At 31.1% G+C, this 23620-nt stretch overlaps 2 protein-coding genes across 2 annotated transcripts; both read right to left on the bottom strand.

Annotated features, from left to right (window-relative positions):
- Positions 1-167: 167 nt before the first annotated feature.
- On the bottom strand, positions 168-3971 carry Start1 (Steroidogenic acute regulatory protein-like). Its single transcript, XM_040722307.2, has 9 exons — positions 3450-3971; positions 2985-3381; positions 2424-2920; positions 2306-2359; positions 1909-2235; positions 1319-1465; positions 1156-1260; positions 914-1089; positions 168-826 (listed from the first exon to the last, which is right to left on the bottom strand). Exons 3-9 carry the CDS (start codon positions 2829-2831, stop codon positions 595-597), a joined length of 1449 nt encoding a protein of 482 aa, XP_040578241.1. The 5' UTR covers positions 2832-2920; positions 2985-3381; positions 3450-3971; the 3' UTR covers positions 168-594.
- Positions 3972-11678: 7707 nt separating this feature from the next.
- Positions 11679-13709, bottom strand: LOC121126896 (dnaJ homolog subfamily B member 4). The gene has a single exon (XM_040722257.2). It carries the CDS (start codon positions 12868-12870, stop codon positions 11920-11922), a length of 951 nt encoding a protein of 316 aa, XP_040578191.1. The 5' UTR covers positions 12871-13709; the 3' UTR covers positions 11679-11919.
- Between the last annotated feature and the right edge of the window lie 9911 nt (positions 13710-23620).

A 23620-nucleotide genomic window follows, 5' to 3' on the forward strand; every position in this document is an offset into this window, starting at 1 on the left:
AAAGCATCAAGCTTTAAAGATGAAACTTAATATTATTTAAACAAAAAAACTATACTAATACTAATGCTGACATTTTCTTACAAAAAAAAAGTATTACTAGAATGATTTCGATAAATATCGATAGCATGTAGTCTTGCTCTATTAAATATATATATATATCGTATATATTTTGTATAAAACAAAATCAGAGATTTTATTAAAACTTCTTCATGTAAGCGTATTTATAACCATAAAATAATTACCTAGCGATGATCATATTACATTATAGTAATTATACATTGTAAAAAAGAGCTTTGTCTTTAGTGGTACGAATGAATATAAGAGAATCAATTAAATATTTTAAAAATAAAATAATACGAAGGAGCTAAATGAGAGTTCCCCAAAAATATGAATACACAGCAGGCATTAATGCCCAAATAAATAACATAAAGTGTATGTTTGAAACGAAAATGAATATTAGTGTAATTAATTAATCTTAAAAATAACTAAGGAACGCTTTCTTGGCATTCCTTATTCAGAGTCTTAATTTGATCCTTGAAATTTGTTCTTCTTCCGATGTCCCCTTGTACATAGATCAAGAAATGACTGATTGATTTAGTTTCCTTCTCTACGCAACCATGCACTATAAGTTCCATCTTCGTAGAGTGAATTCGCATATTTTCTTAGGTATGATATATAATCAAATTGTGCTTTACACATAGCACCCTCCACAATAGATCCAGGGAACCACCCCTTTATGTTGGAGTCCAATAGCCATTGGAATTCGCAAGAATCGGGATCACCTGGAATAGGATGCATAAACCATCCACCAACTCCGTTTTCACCCCTTTATGCAAAGAAAAATAAAAACTCATGATACAAAATGGACTTGAAATCATCACCAACACCCATAAAAAGAGACTGAATGATTTACCTCACTTTATCTTTTTGAGGAGGCATCTCTGGATATTGAATAGACACCCCGGAAGTGACAAATACATCATCCACTAATCCCCAATGACGAAGAGTGACAAAATCTCGAACAGATACAAGACCGCCCGCAGCTTCCGCACAAACTTGATAACTAATATCCGTATGAGCATCTATGGTCTATCAAAAGTAAATCTCTTAAATAAAAGCCTCTCTTTGTTTCATTTCAATATATATCATATATACCTGAAGGGAACGGCATTCTTTGAGGGTTGGATTCCAAGAAGGGACCTTTTCAATTCGATAATACAACTCTTCCAGTAATAGTTTGGGAGGAAGTGGAACATGGCCCTAAAAGAATAACAGATCAGGAATTTATACATAACATAAAAAATAGATAAAATGTTACAGTTAGTTTAAATATTTTTCGACCCCCGTGAGATTTGTAATGAACCGTATCATCATTGAGCTTCTTCTCCAATTTCCAATCCATTGAATTGAGTATATTCCATGCTTTTTGCAAAGTATCTTTACCTAGTTCTACATATTGATGTTCCTGAAACGTAACAAATTAAAGAGAAAATTAATGACCGGGGTTAACATTTAAAATAAATAAATATGATATTAATAATACAGTTAGTATTGGAGGAGCAAATTCTTCTTCAACATCAATAGCTAATAAATGTTTAATGAAATTCATGATTAATAAATAATAAAAATAATTTATTGTTTTAAAGCGCTGAGTTCCATAAACTCGTAAGTATATTTATAAACTATCTTTCTTAAAGCAACAAAATCAACAAAACTGAATGATAGTAATCACATGCGACTAAATGACAGGTAGGGCCGCTACAGACATGTATCAAGATATTATTATTATTTTTTTTTATTACAAGATATTCCTTAAATGGGGAAATATTGGTTTATATAAGAAAAAAAAAAAAAAAAAAGAACAGAAGAACAGACAAGAAAAACAATGACTTAACAACAATTACATACCTCTAATGTTACGGGTCTTTTCTTTTTCAATTTTTTAGGAATAAAAACTCCTGAATTGGACTCAATTTCGTCTTCTGAGTCATTAGGAGATCCAAGAGGTGAATAGAAACTATAGCATGAGGGTTGATACTGATTATCTACATATCTTTGAACTCTATCATTAGAGAGAAGTGGAGTTCTCTCATCAGATGGATAGATAACAAATGGTTTAGATAGGTTCTCACTTGGAATGACCTTTATATCCAAGTACCAATGTTCACCCCATGTTAAAAAAAATGATATTAGAACCAGGGCTATGTTGAACATGATGGAGTGAACAACTTGCCACTGAAATGGAAGAAACAAATTATTATAGAAAACCATCTCATAATGATGAGTTGAGCTGAAATAATAATACCTGAAATAAAATGACCTTTGCTATGAGAAAAGCACTGGATCCCGCAGTTGTCAACTATAAAGATTTGAACGTATGATTAGTAATGAATTGTACGGACACACAAAATATCAATGATTACCGAGATAGGAAAGCGAATCTTGATAGAACAAATGCCATAAAAGAAGACCCCCATAGCTAAACGAGCAGCAGAGAGGATGATGGTATCAAACATGGAAGTCTTGACGTTATAATGCCTAATAGACGTCATTATCTTGGTAATTAAATCATCTCCCGTGACAATGAGCGTGAAGATCCAAAAAAGCCCCGTAAAAATGATGTCAAAGAGGAGTAGGAGAATGAAGAGTCTTCGACAGGGACTCGCACCTTGAGCATTTTGACTCAAGAGAAGAGGATTAGTAACATTGTTGAGACTAGTGATGGAATTGGACTGTGTGGGTTGAGAGCCATTGAGAATGGCCTCAGTGGCGGAGCGGAGAGCTTCTAGACGCTCTCGATCCTCCTCGGTCAGGGAGTTGGATGCAGGCATTTCTCCAAGTATGGCATGAATCCTCCTCCTCAATCAAACAAGATCCTTGTCCTCATTCCAAGGTCAACTAAGAAGTCAATTGACAATCACTAATAGTAATTAGTAAATTACAATGTCAATATGAGGCACACAATAGTCAATAGGAATATCTACTTATGTCTAATACTATGAATGGAGTTGAGTGCCCTGGAAAAGAGACATGATCCTTCAGGTTGGACTGCAGAGCCTGATCCAATCTACTCCTCAAGTTTTATTTATTTGTGTTGAGTATTCTTAGGTGATGACTGATGAGTAAGTAGAGTCGCTGTCCGTTGATGACGCAGCTCTCATTCACACAACAACAAATAAAAAAAGGAACAAAGGAAAGAAAACTGAATAGGAGTTGAGAAAAGACAAATTCTCTAACTACAAAATATTGAAATAAGTAAACCCCATAAACTAATAGGCTTTTCATTCCTCCGGGTTGGTTCTACGGAATAGGCTCTTAATCCATCCTTATATTATTTAATATTCGGTCTATCTATAACTATTAGTTAATAGTCCACTTTTCCTTTTAAAATAAAAAAAAACATAGACTATCATCACCACAAATTAATTTCCTATTTATCATTTACTCACTAAAAACACTCCTTGTTCAATGATATTCGACAATCAACAGACATATGTTGACTGTTAGAAATAAATATTTACATGTCACGTTACTTTATCGAATGCACGACAAAAAAGAAGCGACTTAAAGACCAAAGAGCAAGGCAAAAATGGTGTAAGCTTTTCTAAAAGATTACTTTCTGAGTAAACGAATTTAGACTCTAAAATATATTATCTTTCTTGAATAGACTGTTATCAATAAATAATAATCAATATACATAACTAAGTTATGGAAATTGTATGTCCTTTAAAAAAAAGAAAAAATAAGTGAAAATATATTCTCTCTTATCAAAAGCGTGACATAGAAATGAAGTAATAAACGAACAGTTTTAATTTCACACTTGAACAGTAATTATTAAAAAAGACGGCGGAATAATTTATTAACAAATAGGAATCTCAAAACCTCGGTCGAAATGTCAGTCCATTTTTTTTAATATGATATAGCCTATAACTATAGGTTACAGCGTTATAGCCTACAACACTCTATTTACTATAGTTATACTCTATAGAATGTTCTCATGTGATATCAGCATTGTTGATGTTAGATATTTTGGTGGCCTTAACAACCAAGTTTTGTATGAAAAAAAAACCCTTATCATCAAGCAAAGAAAATATAAAATAGTAACCTACTGCCATGTATTTGGATCTCAAAATTATAGGGCTGACAAATAAAAAGACTTATATGTTTAGTATCTATCAAATATATACATATATCTCTAATGTCTAGTTTTTATGAAATAGCATTTTTTCTTCCCTGCTAAAACCCATATTTATTACTGTTATTAAATTTAAGGCTATAGATAACTATAATCACCAACTAAATTTTCAATTACAGTAGGTTTTACCTTCAGGGGTATTTTCTTAATCACGTTTTTTGAATATTATTTCGATTCAATGGCATATTTTGAAATGAAATATATATTGTATATCTCATAGTATATATATATTGTTTAAGGTAATAACAATTGATAAAAAACATTGTAACATTCAAAGGATAAATTATCCTTGAATAACGTTTCTACAAAATTTGTCTAATCACACAAAAGACCAGTAAAATGAAGGATTTAATATAGAAGCTAATTTTTTTTCTTCAATTGTTTTATATAATAGCTAGAACTAAAGAATAAACCTTGTATTACAACTTAATACAAGTTACTTTCGAAAAAAGTTCGATTTTAATTGTATTTTTCAATTAAACTTTTAATTTTCTAATAGAATATTGAATAAATATGCAATGTAAGGTCAATTGATTTTTGTCTCGAAATTAAATATACCTAATTAATAATAGACTAATTGTAATAAGTAATTAATATTTTTGAGGCAAGAAGATGAATCCCAATTTAAATATGTTTCATATCCAATGATTAGTATTTATTGATTTGATGTAAGTTATCTAACTGACTTATTCACATTAAATTTCTGAACTTTTCCTGCTTCTAAAATATTTATATTCAAAACGTGATTTTTATTAATAAAAAAATATTAAAGACCAAACTTACTCCAATAGAAAATTTTAAAGATTATTTTCGTGTTTTATGTCTTAAATAACAATAATAAAACTGGGTTTTAGCCCGCAGGCGTTGCAAGACCTGAATTTTGTTGTATATAGTTACTAGTGGTAGTAACCACCATTGCTCTGGGTAATTTGGTTTTGGTCAATAGCTATACATTCTTATATTAATATAGAAGATAATTCCCCGAAATATGTTACGTTTTACTCTCTGTAATGTAGTTATTCAATATTTTATTTTTTATCGCCTCCAAAATGGAAGAATAATTACAGCAGCTTTAAAAAAAAAAAAAAAAACAATATTCAGGTTGCCAAAACTAGAAAAACTTGCATACTTAATAATGCTTAGGGACAATTTTTACCAAGTATGAAACGATTTTTCAATGATTATTGGGAATTGTTCGCAGCTTAACAGTAAATAATTTTAACTTAACCAATCAACGATCGGTACACTGATTAGGAGGAAAAAATCCAAAACATCGATAGCTGCCTTTAAAATACCAAGCTTGGAGATTGAACAGAAAAGTAAATGCTTTCCGTTCTTAAAAAAGCGAATGACCTATTTAAAAAAATGAGCGGCGTTTATTTTGTCGTCCATTTTTATTGTTTCTAATTAATATTTTTCCAAATATTTTTTTTTCTTAATTGTGAATATAATTATTATTATGCCTAAAATAAAATAAAAATATATCGAAAAATTATGATATAATTTTGTGTGTACAGTCATCTATTATTATGTAAATTGATAACTTTTTATAAAATGTCTCACAACAAACCCTTCTCCAAATGAAATAGGTATTTTAGGTTAGATTAAAGGACTCAAGGGACTTACAAAATAAATACAACAAAAACAAAAATATAAGGTCTTCATCTACAGCTATTGTACCGACTGATTTATGACTGATATATAAGCTGTGTTGATAAGAAACTTGCAACGCAGTGTGGTTGCCGTTAGCTGACAACTTTTTTATGACGTCACAACGGAGCCAAGTTCAGTGTTACAGACTTATTTTCAGAGTTAACTCATATTATTCCAAGAAATATGTCTTCTTCTAGAGGTACAAGTCATATTTGTGTTCTTGCAACATGTACAAATCCATCATATGTTCACTATTTTTGTATCTTAAAGTAAGGTTTAAGGCTCCAGGGACTTTGGGTTTCTAAGTGTAAGAGGTCGGACAAAGTCAATATAAAAAATGCACGGGTTTGTGAATGACACTTTTCTCCTGAGTATTTTGAAAGAAATCTCCAAGCGGAATTTTTTAAAATTGGAATTCAATAAAAAATTGAAAAAGGGTGCATTCCCATCGTGCAATATTCCAGGAAATACATTCATTCCTGCTGAAATAAAATATGACAGAGATCCACCTAGGAAAAAGAAAAGAAAGAAAGGTTTTATTGAAATAAATATTAAAATCAAGACTGTCTTGTGAATATTTTCTCTCGAATTCGTACCCTCACAGGAAGTCATGAGTACTCGTCTCCGGTTAAGGCCCTTAGAAGATTAAAAGTTATCATGTTTTGATAAAATCATAAATTAGTCCAGAGAAACCCAGCAGTTGAGGAAGAAGTTAATGAAAATGATCAAACAGCTTTGAGAGATAATGTCCAAATTTTAACAAAGTCTTTGACTTCTCTGTGCGTACAATTAATCAGCATAATGAATCACATAGAGAAATATTAGCTGGAATTGAATGTTGGGCAGTTTCGGAACATTCTTAAAATTTAGAGACTTTTGGCATTCACAAAGACGTCAATAGAAATGAAATGCTCCAGCAAAAATGTTTCAAAGCTTTCAGAATTCAAAGTGATTGCTCAGACCAATGTTTGGCAACATTGCCGGATTTTTAGCAAGAAGATTCAAATCTTTATATCCACATCTTGGACAGAAAACAAGTGAAACAGAACCTTACATTCAACTATCTAGTTATTGGACTATGATTGTTTCTCGGGGAGGCCTTACCATTCCTTCGGTGGAATTATCGAAATTTTGCCAACAATTACAATATAAATTCCAAGAATTTCACAGTATTCATGAGGACGCCACTGACATTATAGCAAAAGTTTTTAAAAGGCTGTCTGATCCTCTTGTTGAACTGTATCCTAGTTGACCCAAGGAAAAAAATTGTTTGTAAAATTGATTGTCTCTTTTGTGAAAAAAACTAGCATAAGAATAAAAGTAAAGTACATAAATCACAAACTTAAATTCAAAAATGCAAATGTGAAATAGAGAAGATTGAAATAAATTTTCCAATTTACGAATTAGTAATTATAAATATATTTAGTTCATGAATAATACAAAAAAAGGATTTTAATGAGTGAAGGATTGTGTTTGAATATTATTGATTTAGTATATTTACTTGAAAAAATATGTTCTGACCCATTTTTCATTAAAACAACTTTTAATTTTTTTTTTTTAAATAATTTTAATACCGTAATCGTCAGAGGGGAAAAATTTACCCTAATAATATTGTATAATGTTTAATACATAAATGTATTAAACATTATGTATTAATACAATTTGTTTTTATCGAATTTCCCCCCTAAATTGGCTCCTCTGTGACGTCATCAAAATAGCCAGTACAATTGTAAACAAAAGCTAAAAAATATCCTATCAACTTTACACATTAAATATAGTCACCTTGTTGAGATATACTTATACTTGTTATTCTCTCATGATTCATGATTTAAAATAGTTGTTAATATTTGGTTTTATTATCTTTATTAAAGAATTTAATTAAAAAAATTTTAAATAAAATATAACGTTAAAAAAGAATCGAATTTACTCTTTAAATATTAAATACTTAAGTTAATTTTACACCATAAACTTAAATAATATTATTAGGCAATAAATAATTGTAGGCAATAATCAAGACATGTGTTCCACAATTTTCTGTAGACTTGCACTTTAACTAGCCCGAACATTGTTCCTCCTTTCTTTGTTTGTCATTTTCGAGAAAGTTTAGTGTGCATTTTAACACGAACTTGGCAATATTTTCGAATAACTTTTGTTCAGACAACACAGTATCTTCTTGTAGCTGAGGAGTTAGTTCTTGAAGAAAAGATGAATTATCCGCTTCGTCTGATTTATTTCTTCCTTCTTTTACATCATATTGATAAATTAAAGATCTCTTTTCCTTCATGAACTGACTTAAAACAAATTTTCTACGATTATTTTGAGCCTCTAATGATGTTGGTGTACCGAATAAGGTTTAATAAATTTTCTATGGCATCTTGAGTAAATCTTCATGTTAAAATTAACTAAAATCAATCTTCAAGGAGCTCCTTGTGCAACTGAAGGATGGAAGCTGTCGAAAAAAGGATACCAGTTTGCCATGGCTTTCAACAACCTTTTTTGCCTACATGACATTGACGAATGACTTCGATCACATTTTTTCAAGTCTGAATAGTTTCATTATGTTTGTCAAGATTTTGATACTTAATTCCATCATCGGCGATCGAGAAGGCATGAGTTCAAGCCAGGAACGAATCAGATCAATAAATTTTGCCACTAATAAGATTGACCAATCAGACTCCTGGATTGTCGAATATCTCAGGCTCGTACTTGTTGCATTAAAAAAATTATTGCATCAGCAACATTCATTTTGGGAAAGTGGCTGGGGCTTATGACACATTCAGAAAGCTTTGAAAGAATTTCAATTCCTCAACTTTTTCTAACTCATCGAGTATTTGAGAATGTTTTACTGATACTTTATGGTTTGATAAATATATTTCTTCCGCAAAAAATGATGGCAAAATAATTTCAATATTGTTTAATGAAGATGTACGAAGATTTTTTAGAAAGTGAGGAATATAATAGGAAAATATTAATTTTCTTTCGGATTTACTGGATCAGGGACGAAGTTGACAAATTCATTTTTTGTTACAATACACTGCACTATACATTTCTATTTTTGAAAAATATATTGCAATGAATAAGTATTGGCTAATTATGATAAATAATAAAATCAAGCCCACAAAGTATTTCAAAAATGTCCTCAAAGCCCTTCAAAATAGACAATATGACAGCTGACGATTTCAAGTGAATCAGTAAAGAGAAGAGGTAAATGCTCTTCTTCTATTAATTGTCCACTCCATAACTGACATAGAAGATTGCGAGATGCAATAAAGGTAGTAAACTCGACTCTCTCTGCGGAGTAGACCTCATTAATTATAAGATTGCCATTACGCTCTCTGCTATTGAAGTGTTTGATCCTTGTTCCTAGATATTTAACTATAGAAGGTAGTCCAATCTCTACGGTAACTGCAGTAGACAGAGTTCTAAGATACTTGGGGCATGGAACTGTAAGGAAATTCGACTTGAAGATTTGATCATTGAGGGCCGTACTAACATTTTGCCACAGAAGACAAACAGAGAGAGAGAAGACAATGTGAAAATCTTCTTGTATTGGATTTTTTCAAGAGTAATGTCGTCTGTTCTATGATGAAAGACAATTTTGAAGTATGAATTGGCTCCAAGTCTGGGGATGTAAGTAGTTTTTTCACTAAGCCCATGATGATTTCATAATTATCTTCATTATTCAAGAACTCTTTTGATCCTAAATATGCAGCAATGTTGAATAGTTCAGTTACTGATTTGATGACATTAAAGCCTTTGTGTTAAGACAGTGGGAGACTGAACTATTGCTGGGCTTATGATCCCCTTGAAAAATTCGAAAGGTAAGGTCTTCTTGGATGTCGAAGTCCCTACCTTCAGTCGTTTCTAGCTTAAGGAGGGCCAATTTAGGGGATTTAATTAGTATAAATCCATACTGTAATGTTTCAAGTATTAACTTATCATAAAGCTCGTTAACGGTTAGCGCCTCTTCTTCCCCAAACATTTTGAGCTCCAAGGCTTTCTGACGCTCGTTTTCGAGCTGGAGTCGTAGGTCACTATTGTATGCTCGGTTAGGTCTATGAAGAGGGGGAGGAGAAGAGAGGTAGAGCGGAATGTTTGGGGATACTCAAGGTATATCATCCTTTTTCAATCTCCTGAAAAGTTAAGTAATTCAATTAAGTACATATGTCAATCTAGTCAAAGTTCTATATTTTCATTTTAAAGTAACTTATACTTTTACTGAAAGCTAGAACCTGTTTTTAAGCTTGTACCTATGAGACCCCTACCTTAGCTCCAGTCGCCGATTAAGTTGACGACCACTTCCCTGTTTTTGGTCTACGGAGTGATTAATAAGACTCAACTTGGACAAGATTGCAGGAAAACACGAAGGCTTGGTAACTTAGAGTAGTCTGGGAATCTTTAAAATAACATAAACTCGGGAAATATGGATTCGACTACAACACAGGATATTACATTCAAATAAAGGAGTGATCTGTTAACAGCGTTTTGATCAGCTAAGAATTGACGTCTATTAAGTATAGAAGAACATCATTATCTTCTACACTATCGTATTTTAACAGCAACTATAATATTTATGTTAATAAATAACACAATTTTGAGTTAAGAAGAGTGTGGAGCTGAAATGATCAAGCAAACAACTATCATGAAATGTTTATATACTTATTCATCATATATTTTAATAATAAAAATTAAATATTTTAAATATATCAACTATTTATTCATGAGTTTATTCGAAAAATTTCTTAATTCGTCTTTTGCCAGCTGGATCATTGTCTGATCGGTATTTCGTCAAGTAGCTCAATACGCTTATCTTGCAATTCAAGTATTTTTTTCCAACAAAATTGAAGGAGAATTACTCCCAAAAGAGTAAAAATACAATATTCTTAATTTCTTCTAAATCCAAAAAATTTAAGAAATCATCATCATCCCAAACAGAGCCATGCCATTAGGATTGACGTTTCTTTCTTAGTTATTTCATATCTATTGTTTGTTTTAACCACCTTCCCTTGCAGGAAGAAAATAAACACAAATCCTACTCCTTATATATTAGGCTAGAATTACTCTGATGTTGGTTTGAAATTCTACTCAGAGTATAACATGGACTTACTTATAATTCCAGAGAAAAACCTCTTTGTTATTCTCCGTCTTTCTTAACCACTTTGGATTATTTTATACTTAGATGTTCCCCTCCTAAGAGTAAAATATTTATGATAGCAGTTTAAAAAAATAATGTTCAGGCTGCAACTACAAAAAGTCACTCAATGACTTACACATATAACTCATCAAGCGTTACTCTCATTCGTTCAATCGTGATTACACTTAATACATAGATATTAACTCCTCAAGAATGAAAGGACAATGCTGAACAATATTGTTCAGGTTGCCAACAAGAAACTAGAACTAAAAAATGCTTAGGATTTACATATCTAAGTGTGAGTGATAGATATAATAAGTAACCTGTGAGACACACCGTTTCAAGAAGCAACAACGAGCGCGAATACTATTAGATAAACAGGGATGCAATATGCTATTGTGACTACATTGACGGTGTTACTTACATTCTGCCTGTTAAATATTAATTATATTAATATACTGTAAGTAGCATATACAGTATTACATAAAGAGCGTAAGAGAGAAATTTCTAGATGATAGAAAAATAAATCTACCTCGCGTGTTGTCAACGGGGATGTTGAAAATGAATATGGAACATGCTTTTCAAGCATTTCCTACATAAAACAAGAAGATCCAATCTTAAGATTTATATGCATTAATACATATGTATATAATATGATACATTTATGATTTCGCAAACAAATATAAGTTAATAATATTAATTCTTCACGTGTATATTTATCACAGTTATTCCATTAATCGAAAGAATCGTATCTTTTTTTTTTATACTATAATAAATACATAATGTAGTAGCAGGAACAATTGATCGAGATGGGATAAAATATTAAGATATAAATATATATAGATACATAGAATTTCACAATAATGTTGTACAAGAAACAAAAAATATCATTTTTACAAAATAATTTTAATAGCAACTAAGTAAACTAAAAATATAACTAAACTTGTTGAGTGTATTTGTTTAGGACATCGTAGAGTATGTCCCTGGAATCCTTTTCTAATCTATCTGGAAAGACGATATCAAATTGCACAACTAGATCTCCTTTTTTGGTATGATCTTTGATATCAGGAAGTCCGTAGCCACTACACCTCTGAGTATGTCCAGGTTTAATTGTGGTATTCAACAAATTAAGTCCTATTTTTTGTCCTGACAGAGTTGGAACTTGAATGACAGATCCACACAGTGCGTCTCGGAGTGATAATTTACATTTATAAATGATATCTTGACCGTCTCTTGTGAAAACGGGGTGAGGGGCATCTTTGATAATAAAAGTAATGTCTGCTGGGATCTTCCCTGGGTATTTGTCCCCTTCCCCTGCAAATGTGATTTTCGTTCCGGCTTTCCAGCCAGGTTTTACGTTGATTGTGACGACTTTGTTCTCCATGCGATAGGATCCGTCCTGTGAGACGACACGGCGAGATATTTTCATCTTTTTCTGTGTTCCAGAGGCAATGTCTTCGAGTGAAATAGGAATGGGTCTCTGGATCGTAGGCTCCTTTTTCGGAGGACGTCCATGACCTCCGAAAAGTCCAGAAATGTCGATATCCATATCTTCCACAGAGGCCCCATAGACGCCAGAGCCAATAATATTACTGAATGGATCGTGAGTTCCGAAGAATTGGGCGAAAATGTCACGAGGATCGACCCCTTGATATCCACTATTGGATTTTACTCCATCCTCTCCATACTGATCATAGATACGCCGTTTCTCGGGGTTGGAGAGGACTTCGTAGGCCTCTCCTATTTCCTTAAATCGCTCCTCTGCGCCTGGAGATTTGTTCTTGTCCGGATGGAACTTCATCGCCAATCGGCGATACGCTTTTTTTAACTCCTCATCACTTGAGCCGCGAGGGACTCCCAGTACTTGATAGTAGTCCTTACTTGTCATTATTCCAAATTTCTAAATTCAAATGATCCACTTAACTCAGTGACAGCTCCTAATATGACGTGTTGGAATCCGCTAGAGTCTCCTGGAAATTTCTAGAATAAAAATCTCCGCCATCCTTCACTATAGAAGAATTCCTTCATCGCTGCTGTTGCTCTTTACTACACAGTTTACTCTCTCTTTTTATACGAGTTTACACCAGCCCCAGTGCAAAATAAAGAGGGCTAGCACTCTCCTCTCTCTCTCCCGTCTTCTTTCATACAAATGCTAAGCTCAGAAGTGAGAACAAGCTTACACGTACGCACACACTTGGAATTTAGAGTTTTATCTTCCACTATGTTAGATTCTTTTCTTTCCTTTTAACAATTTTTTTAAAAATTGCTAGGTATAAATAATTAATTAATGGACAATGAGTTTTACTGGCTATTCCCATAATTTTTCGTAGTAAATTATTAATCATTCTGAAATACCTTATACAAATACAATAATACCATTTTTTTATATTGTTATTCAAGTGAATAAAAAAAAAAAAAAGAAAATTCATCTAGAGCACTCAATGACCTTGATGTTACAAGTATTATTTAACTCGCAAATACACTTGATGAAAAAGGACAGATGATAATGGATAACTGCTGTGACGTGGATTAGAATCAATATGATCTTAATGAGTAAGAATCGTGTCCTTTTTGAGGTTATGCCCAATGCCTTACAATCAAACGTACTGAAGGACTTGTCTTGTATGGATACTATCGGTAATTTTTCGTCTTTCAGACCTCAACTACTTGAACATAGGTTTTACACGATAATACATCATAATGTATGTCTTATCGTCACATAATACACTCACATGCACATACATTTACAAATATTTATCAAAGCTCCACGTAATCATTCTATGCACTCTATCCTTAGTCCAAAGGGCAAAATGTCAATTTTATTTACTACATCTATCAACACACTCTAGGCTTCAAACAGTATACCGTATTCTAGTACAGTCCTATATCTGGGGATTGGCTAACTCAGTCCATTAATAATTAGTTTCTAGGACCTAGATAGAATACATTTAGTAAATACAACTAAATATGAATACATATATATATATTAGTTTTGCATTTATAATGTAATTTGATAATGATAAAAATTATGGTACTTGCATATGTTTTATAACCATACTAGGAGCTGGGATAAGCATGACTCTGAGAATAACTTAAGCGAATCTTATAATTATTCAGAAGTCTAAATGAGTAGGGGATTTTTAAATTGATTTATAAATTTTAATTTAAGTTGTTGTATAATATAAAATGTACGACATATGTATGTCATGATTTGCGGTTACACCGTTCGGTGACACTTGAATAAACTTATTTTAGATATAAATAAAAGATAATTTTTATCACTCATTCAATAATTGAGGATCGAAACCGGAGTAATTCCTGCCTATTTCCATACTTGATAAGGAGTAACAACTTATGTTTATTTGCAGGATTGGACCCTTCACCCTTTTTCTGTTCCGTCGTTCATTTTCTGAAAATTTTCCCTTCGTCTTTCGTTCATTCACTTTTTCCCGTGCGTTTTTGAACTGTTAAAATAAACAAAAACAAATATGAAGGAATATAGATTTAAGGGAACGATCAAAACTAATGTTCCCACGATATGGTAACAAATCCAGCAGAGTGATAGCTTGTCAATATTAGTGTATTAGAGGGAGTACCTTGCATTGGTCGGAGTTATTAAGCGTCAATGAACTTTGCTTTATATATGATATAATATGTATGTATTTTTTCTTTTTAATGTGATATGCTGGACATAAGCTACAACCACTCGTTGTCAAATCTCATATAGAGTCACATTCATCATTTTTTTTTAAATTTATATTTGTGGGTCGTCAAAACAAAAATAGGTCGAATGAAATTTCTCAAAATTGATTGTGGATTACATTTATATTTATCGAATAATTATCGTCAATTTTAACCAACAAATTATTCTTAAATGTTTTTTTAAGAAATTGAGCTTTAGCAACACACGTTTGTCAAAATGTATCCTTCACAGTCAGAGGGACCGACAAGCTTATCTTAATTTCAATATAGATAGTATTTAAATTAAAGATAGAACCCTTGTTATAGGTTCTCTCCAAGGTTATACCATAAAGCGTTTCCGACTTATGTTTGACACCCAGCACACTTTTTAATAGTGACGTCAAAGAGAATAATATACTATTAGAAAAGTTGATAATTCTGTAGAGAAAAACAGGTACAAGGGAAGGGGGGGGGCGGAGAAAGATTGGTATGATTGTTTAAAACACTGATGTGATTATCATCTGCCTGCTTTATTATGATTTTTGAGGGCATAACGAAAGTATTTATTAGCAAAATGTTTAAGTCAATTATACGTAGTATAATTGACTTAGACGTTTTTTATCCGTTACAGTAGATTTGGAAACTTCATACTCCATGAAATTGTAATTCATTAAGAACCATATTCTCAGAATAATAACTAATGAAACGACAAAGTAGAGTATTTCGAAATATATTTGAAGTTTCAAGTTTAAAAACCAAGACTTTAATTAAATATAATCTACATAATAAAAAATATACCATCATGCATTTATGTTAAATATACAAAATTAAACAATTAGAATCATATAACTAATAAATACAGAATATTGAAATAATATTGATCCAAATAATATTTTCTTGTTCTGACATCGAAATTCAGTTAAATATGTCATAACTTTAAGTTGCTAAACACAAGCCAGACGTAGAGCTTAATCAAAAAGATCATCACCCTTTTTTTCCTAATGTGTAAGTTGTTATATACAATTGTGCACAGGATAGATATATCTCAACAGATGAGATCTTAATAATTATTAATAATAATGTAAATGTCAAAATCATAAAATTAGACAATAAATGTACTAATAAAAAATGTTAGAATTAAATCCATGGTAAAGATTTCGTGCAAAAGCTAATTATGTAGTTATATCCGGCGATATTACTCCTTATTAAGAGCTCAAAAAGATCCCCCCCCCCGTTATTTATGCTTGTATAACACCATACTATTATCATGAAGGATACGCACAATTGCTAATTTTAATGCTACACCCAATGTAACTACCCCCGTTATTGTGACCATTTAAGCAGTTGTTTTTGCCCTTTATGAGTTTTCTGAACATCATTTCTTGGGGATTATCGACTGTAACTAATCCTTAAGTGATAAAAAATTTATTGACTATGTAATATTGGAAAACCTAATGATCATACCCAAGTCTTTAAGTGAAGAAACTAATGTCAGACAAACTAGTTGCGAACCATCCAAAGCTACTACTCCCGTTGTTGTGACCATTTAAGCTCTTGTTTTTGCCATTTAATGAGTTGTGTATTATAATTCTTTTCTTAATAATTTTAGCTAAAGTAGAATCGTATTTTATGATTAGATAAAAAAAAAAGAATCCTTACTGTTAGATGGTACAAAATTCAGAGTTCCATTTCGTAATTTGGTGTGGATGACTCTAAACATGCTGAAAATTATCTTAACTTCACAATTTACAATGGGGGTATTTCTATAAATGACATAATTACCAACATCCTCGATTAATTAATGATGGTTCCTCGGGAAGGGAAGAATTTACCCTTGTATTTCTCCATAAATTTTTTGAACTTAGATGATTAGCAATGGATAAGGTTATATTACTTGCAATAAGCATCTTTGTGAGATCAAAGTTAAAGTCTGCCTTGATGTATTCATCGTTAACTTGATTATATAGATGAATATCCATACTCTTGATATGAGATGAGGATAATGTGTGGCGTGTAATTCTAGACAGCAGGGGACTAAAGGTACATTTATATCGACAAATCCGACAAGCCATCTGTTTCTCGTCCGCTAAGTATTTTCCAAATTCCTGGGCCTCCATTTTCAGAAATCCAGACAGAAGGCGACGTTATTTTAGGCCTTTTATTCAGTTCTCTATAGACTATCAGCATCTAATATTATATTAATATTGAATAATAAAGGCGGGAATGATAACGTTCTGGACAGAAGAAGATGTATATTATTTAATCAATGATGCCATAAGTATTTCTTCTCTTCTCCTTACACGCTTTTGTATTCTTACCAAAATTATCAACCTTAACTATTACTAATATTAATCAATAATCATATAATTTTTAGTTTTATATGCTGTTAATATACGGTTGTTATACGCTTTGACGTCGAAAAATTTATGTCTTGCCCAGCAATCGGTACAGTACATCCAATTGAAAATTCTAGGAAGCCCGATTAATTAATGGTCTAACTCTGTATTTCTATTAACCTTGGGGGTTCCCTAAAAGTATTTTTACGTTTTGGGCCCTCTGAAGATGAGGGTCCTGAAAATAATGAGTAAGACTTGATAGTTTAAATTTATATTATATGTATGCTGAAATGATTCTAATCTCTTGATAATAAGACACTTCTGTATATACCAATTATTATAATTACTAGATGGGAAACTTTGCTGTATTCTCAACTTTTCAACAAATTTGGGCTCCTTTTTTTTCAATCAGCTTTTATAAGCCATCACTGATGCCAAATCATTTTCAATTTAACAAAAGTTAATAAAATTCATTATATAAATTCTGTTTTTAATCTATTTTTACTATTAGGAAAAGCTGGAATTAATTTATTTTTAATTACTGAAACAATGAATAATCCAATTTATGATTATTATAATTATTGTTACAATTACATTGAAGAAGTGGTTAACTTTCTTGTATCTAGCAGTCTCTTATTCAAAAAGAAACAGAAAAAGGTACAAAATTAGTTGAGTTTGTATGTTAGCTCGCTAATCTAAATATATACCTAAGAGTGTATTTTGTTGTCAGCTGACGATGTTTGTTTCTTTTCTCCTAATCAGAGTTTTTTTAACGTTGATTGGTTGAATTAGAATAAGCTCCTTTTAAAGTGTGAACCATTTTCAATTATGATTTAACATTGTTGGGCAGGGATTGGCTTTTATCCACTGAATTTGAGGGGCTTTTTTTATTTATTTTAGGACGTAAGGTTTAGTGATATAAAAAAAGTAACAACGTGTGAGATAACAACGCAATGCAATCGTATATTTAGATGTCGCTCCAAAAGGAGCAGGACACCTATCATTGGACGTTTAGCCCCAAGTGAGAAGATAATAAAAGTTTACTTATAGCTAGAGTTTTGTAGTTAGTAATGCACAAAAGAAAGAGTGCAAGGAGAAGGTGAGAGCGAGACATATGGTCCACCTAAATAAAGACCCCTGTTAATGTCAGTTACCTGTTATGTGATTTCGGAGGGATAAATTGAATTACTGCTATTAAGTGGAGAGCCTTCCACACTTAAAATAGCATTAGTGGAGGGAAAATATTGTAAATATATTTAAATTCATATGTATGAATTTTTTTAATATATTTTTTATACAATTTACACCCAATATAGACAATAATACACACTTCAGAAGGATAAGTCATCACCAGAACGACCAATTTAACAACAAACAAAGAAAAGAAAGAGTGCATACATCAACCGTTTGCCCTTTCTAATTTTTGAAAGTAGTTTTTACATAAAAAAGTACTCAACTCTTCTTACACCGTACTTGGGTACTTCAAATTCGGGTCATATCTCTATTCTGTGCGCATATATTTTAAATGAGTTTGTAGATCCAACATTAACATCTAATTATGTTTTTCTTGACATTTTTGTGAGAGTACGAATAGTTGTGGGATCAACTGTAATTCCTCGTTCGGGAAGGGTTAACTTAAAATCCGGTAGACCTGAATAATATACCATGATTGCGTATATGACGTCTTATGAAACAAAAAAAATGAAAAAATGTCAGTTGATGAAATTATTTCAAAAAGTCCATATGAAGGTCTTTAAAAAAGTCAGTTTAAAAATAAAAATTATTTTTAAAAAATGTCAAGAACAAAAAAATACGTGATTCCAAGGGGAAGAATAAGTAAAATAACCCCATTGTTTATTAAGGACCCCTAAATAAGAAAATGAAAAGATGAAATAAAACATATCTCAATAAAAAAAAAATCTCTAACATAAGAAGATGTAATCGAGATGAAATTCAGAGCTAAACAATGAATCAAATTTGAAGAAGATAAAATTTGACCAACAAACTCTAGGTTCATAGTATGAGGGCTTGGACCCAAAATTAAACTAATATAAAAATGATTGGAATAAGAAATTGAAATAAACATTAGTTCTTAGAGTATGATCCAACAACGAGCGTGCGGAGCTAAAGTTCCGTCCCTCATGCTAAAAAAAGAGATGGGAAGAGTAGATATCACGGCAGTACCTTGCTAACACCAAAATATACTGTGTATTTAGCAGGCTTGAACCTGTTCCCCCTTTTTTGTTCATTTCCTGGAAAAGTCTTTGTTCGTCGTGCATTCATTTATTTTTTAATTGTGAAAATTATAATATGGAAGAATAAAGTTTTGTGGAAACGATAAAAACTAATGTTCCCACGAAATGATGAGAAATCCAATAAATTCAGAACTTGTCAATATAAATTTAATTGAGGGAGTACTCTGAATTGGTTGTGATTATTATCAAGCATAATAGAAATACAAGGTTATGCCATCATGTAATCGGTCTTGCCAGAATCTTCAACTTGATGTATCTTATCGACTTCTGGGCAAGACATACAGAGAATTACGTCATAGTGTATAACAACAGTACTCTAATAGTAACTGTCAAGGAATGCGATCCTGGTAACATTTATACTCAGCGATGAAAATTCAGTCCATTTTTTTAGCGGACCGTTTTTTTGGAATTGGTAATCTGTAGAATGAATTTTCTTTTAACAGTTGTCATTATTATTTGCTTGCAGAGTAGTGAACACCCTTTCCTAAATAGATTCAATTATGTTCAAAACCTGATTGAACATTCGTGTTTGCACATAAAAGACGGACTTTAATCCTGAGGATTTGTTGCAAAGTTATAAGTGTAAGCCCTTGAAGTACTACGAGTAAGTAGAATTGGGGATCGACATTGGAATAATTATAACAAATTTATATACTTTTCTCCTTCCTTGCTTGTATCGGCTGATTGTAGCTGATCTAATGAAACGTCAAGAGCATTATTCTTTCTCCCTTCCAAAATATTCTTTAAGTTGTCAGGGTTACCATATTGATTTTCGGGTTTTCTTTTTTTATCATGGCCATTCTAGACTGAATTTGCAACATTAGTTATACTCTTTGACGTCACTATTAAAAAGCGTGGTGGAAGTCAATCATCAGTCGGGAAAGCGATAACGTTGTATTTCTATTAACCTGGGTTATTATGAGTTGATAAACTTTGCTTTAAAAATGTAGATATGTACGAGTACTCCCTTTTTTTAAATTTTAATATGATTTGTTGGACTTCATCTACACACGCTTGTTGTCAAACCTCATATAAAGTCAGATTAATAATTTTTCAATTTTATATATTTGAATGTGGCCTGTCAAGACAAAAGCAAGCAAATATTAATTTTCACAAAATTGAGGAGGGTTTACATTTATATTCATCGGCAAATAATCTTCCATTTCCATAAACAAATTATTCTTATTAACTCTTTGAGTGTACCGCAAATTGAACGAAAAGTAACCTAAATTGATTGTCATAATAGAATAATGAGAAATTGATAGATTTTATTTTATAAGGCTTTCTCATTTTAAAGAGCAGATCAATCTTTAGAAAGAAGAGTAGAAAGGAAGTGGCGCATACATAATTTTTTCTTCTTCTATATTTAGTAATCTAGGAACCTTTAGGAAAGTAAGGAATCACTCTCTCCACAGGAAATCCTGCGACAATGAGCAATCAGTTACATTCTAGGCAGTAATTCCACAAATTATGACTCTTAAATGTTGTCATTGTGTAGGACAAAAATGATTCTACTTAGTAATAATATGTCATAAATTATCCCTTCTTTGTTCGCAAAATATGTATTTTAAGTGGGTGGGGATGTAAATAGTTACTTATTATATTGTAGCTAAGAGTCGTCCTCTCCTTCATTCATTGTAATGTTATTGTCAAACTCGAAAATTGTTAAGTATCTCTCATTATAGTAATTCCCCCAAAAAAAAAAGACAAGAACTGCAGTACAGGGAATGTTTGACGTAAATAAATTGATAAGGCATGAGGCCAGGACAAAAATTCGGATAAATAAAGTAGGTACTATACTACTATATAGCTAAGACAGAGTATATAAACTAAACTCCAAGTCTTATGATGACCAATTTGATTAATATTATCTATAAATACGTATTTAAATAAGCTGTAAAATATGAAAAGACTGTAAGGAATTCTATAAATCTATCTATTGTAATAATTTTAATAAATACTTTTATATCAAATGAGCTTAATCTTGGAAAGAGTATAGAATAATATATATGTATTATTTAGGTATTATATTAATGGTAACTTTAATAATTGTACTTTTATTTCTATATTTATTTTATCACCATGGATTTTTTAGAAATTAAAGGATGAATTTCTAAATGAAAAGGCAGACACGAACGGATATTTTATACACTGTATATCGGAACATTTTTTGGACGCGCAACCTTTTACTAATACAAATTGATTCTCGACCATTGATTGAACATGTTTATTGATTAGCTTCCTATTAAGTAAAAATGTTGCAATAACGATGGAATAAATATATTACAATCTTTATATAATTTAAATTTAGTAGGGTAAATAAAACTGAGAATATTTGTTTATGTTATGTTCAGATATACATTTATCTTGAATGACTGCCAAAAAAATGTTGTATTTTAGTTTTAGGGCTGCTAAATTTTTATTTTCACGCATAATATTTGAAATATCCTTTATATATCCTGCAATATTTAGTACATTATGCACAATTTTTTGAAATGTTACATAATATATATAAGTACATATTATATTTTAATTTATGAGAAATGGAAAATCAGATGTTTTGAAAACTGTGTCATAAATTTGATTATTTTTCATGAAATAGGTCTATTTTTGCAATAGCTAATAGGGATCTATCTCAGGATCTCGTTTCCCCGAAATCTTATCGGGGTTTTTTCGCCTACGGGAAATTCTTCATTTAATTATTTCAATATATTATATTCATATAATTATGTATCATTCAATACATTAAAGGTTAAAAATATTAAAAAATCACTCAGTTTAATGCTTCTACAATTTATTTGTTTAAGAAAAATGTTTTGAATAATCACAGGTTGCTTTTTTAAATAAACAAAGATTTATTTTATTCATAGAGATAGAATAAATAAAGTGATGTATTTTGATGTTTGATTAAGAAAAGATAGTTGACCAAAACAATCGTATTTCTGGCTATAAGCTTTAATAATTTTATAGCTCGTGTATAGCCAATGTAAAAAATATTGGTTTTTTAGAAAAATAATTAGGTCTTTTAGTCCATGATTATGTCTTCGATTCATCTTTTGAATCAAACCATATAAATTATATAATTTGGGAAAACGTGAAAGTGAGTGGATTCAAGGAAACAAAGTTCGTAGTATACTCACGAATCTTATTCAATTTAAGAATAAATAATATCATCATTAATTTTTGAATTGAATTTTAGTCAGAATAATCTCCCAAATCCGTCATTAATATTTTGAAACACTAGATAAAATTATATTTAAATTAAAAAAAAAGGAATATGATATTAATATACTTCCTAAAATAATCTGTTTAAAATCAAAAGCGTCTGCAGAGGGGGGCTGGAATGCTATTGGGACGCCTCCAAAGCTACAAAAAAAAAGGTAATTCATGACTTCTCCCATCAATTTTGGTGTGACCGATATTAATAAGATCAAAGTATGAAGCCTAAGTTGAAGTGTATCAAGCTCGGAAGAGAAAAATTGAGACCCATTGTACATGCCTACACTGGACATGCCCCTTTTCTAACCCACCTAAGCAAGTAAAAGGACATAAGCTCAACCTTCAATGCCTATATAGAAGAATGGCAAAGTGCAGACCTTCTCATCAATAGATATCGTGTCCTATCTTACGATATACGTCAAGCCATGAATGAGGAAAAAAAAGACATTCGTATTTTAAAATTTATGAAATGTAAAAAAAGAAAAATATATTATTGAACAAAATTTTAACTGAATCTTTGAAATTTAAAAAATTCCCCCTTATTCATTAATGTTTTGATAAGCTATTTCTTTTTTTTACGTTGTATAATTTAAAGCATCTAACTTTACATATTATGAAAAAAGGTATAACATATGATTTCGATTTTTATATTAATTTCTATCAATCAAGGGCCTATGTTTAAAATTTATGTCATTTCCTACTCAGTCATTGATACTTATTTTGATAAAATGATTAATTCAATTTATATAGTAATTAATAAATATTCTCTAAATAATAATTAACAGTTGGCAAAAAAGAAAAATACAGAAGACTAGTTACCATATAATTTTTTTTAAATTTTAAATTTCCCATTTGCCAGTGAGGTTGAGGGTAAATAAAAAAACCAGTCGTGTATGGAACTTTACTATCCTTTTTACAATCCTTTTCGTTCTTATTTCTTTTCTTCTTCTTTGTAGCGTATTACTTAGTGATAGGACGATTAATCACAATGGGAGAATCGAGTGTTTTTTCTCCAATCAAAATCGGCATAGGGAAAATAATTTTTAATTTGCGATTCTGATTCTTATTGATTACAGCAGGTATTTATATATTTATTATTGGTCTAGGTTAAAAAAAAAAAAAAAAAAAAAAAATAGGACCCTCCAAA

This window comes from Lepeophtheirus salmonis, chromosome 1, assembly GCF_016086655.4.
Source record: "Lepeophtheirus salmonis chromosome 1, UVic_Lsal_1.4, whole genome shotgun sequence".
Lineage (NCBI taxonomy): Eukaryota > Metazoa > Arthropoda > Copepoda > Siphonostomatoida > Caligidae > Lepeophtheirus > Lepeophtheirus salmonis.

What these genes read in the sequence shown, in the direction of transcription:
- Start1 (XM_040722307.2), bottom strand. Translation starts at nt 2,831, where the DNA reads ATGCCTGCATCCAACTCCCTGACCGAGGAGGATCGAGAGCGTCTAGAA. An exon ending in AGATTCGCTTTCCTATCTCG is followed by an intron (nt 2,360 to 2,423) that starts GTAATCATTGAT and finishes AAATCTTTATAG; the next exon opens with TTGACAACTGCGGGATCCAG. An exon ending in CCTCAAAAAGATAAAGTGAG is followed by an intron (nt 827 to 913) that starts GTAAATCATTCA and finishes CTTTGCATAAAG; the next exon opens with GGGTGAAAACGGAGTTGGTG.
- LOC121126896 (XM_040722257.2), bottom strand. Translation starts at nt 12,870, where the DNA reads ATGACAAGTAAGGACTACTATCAAGTACTGGGAGTCCCTCGCGGCTCA.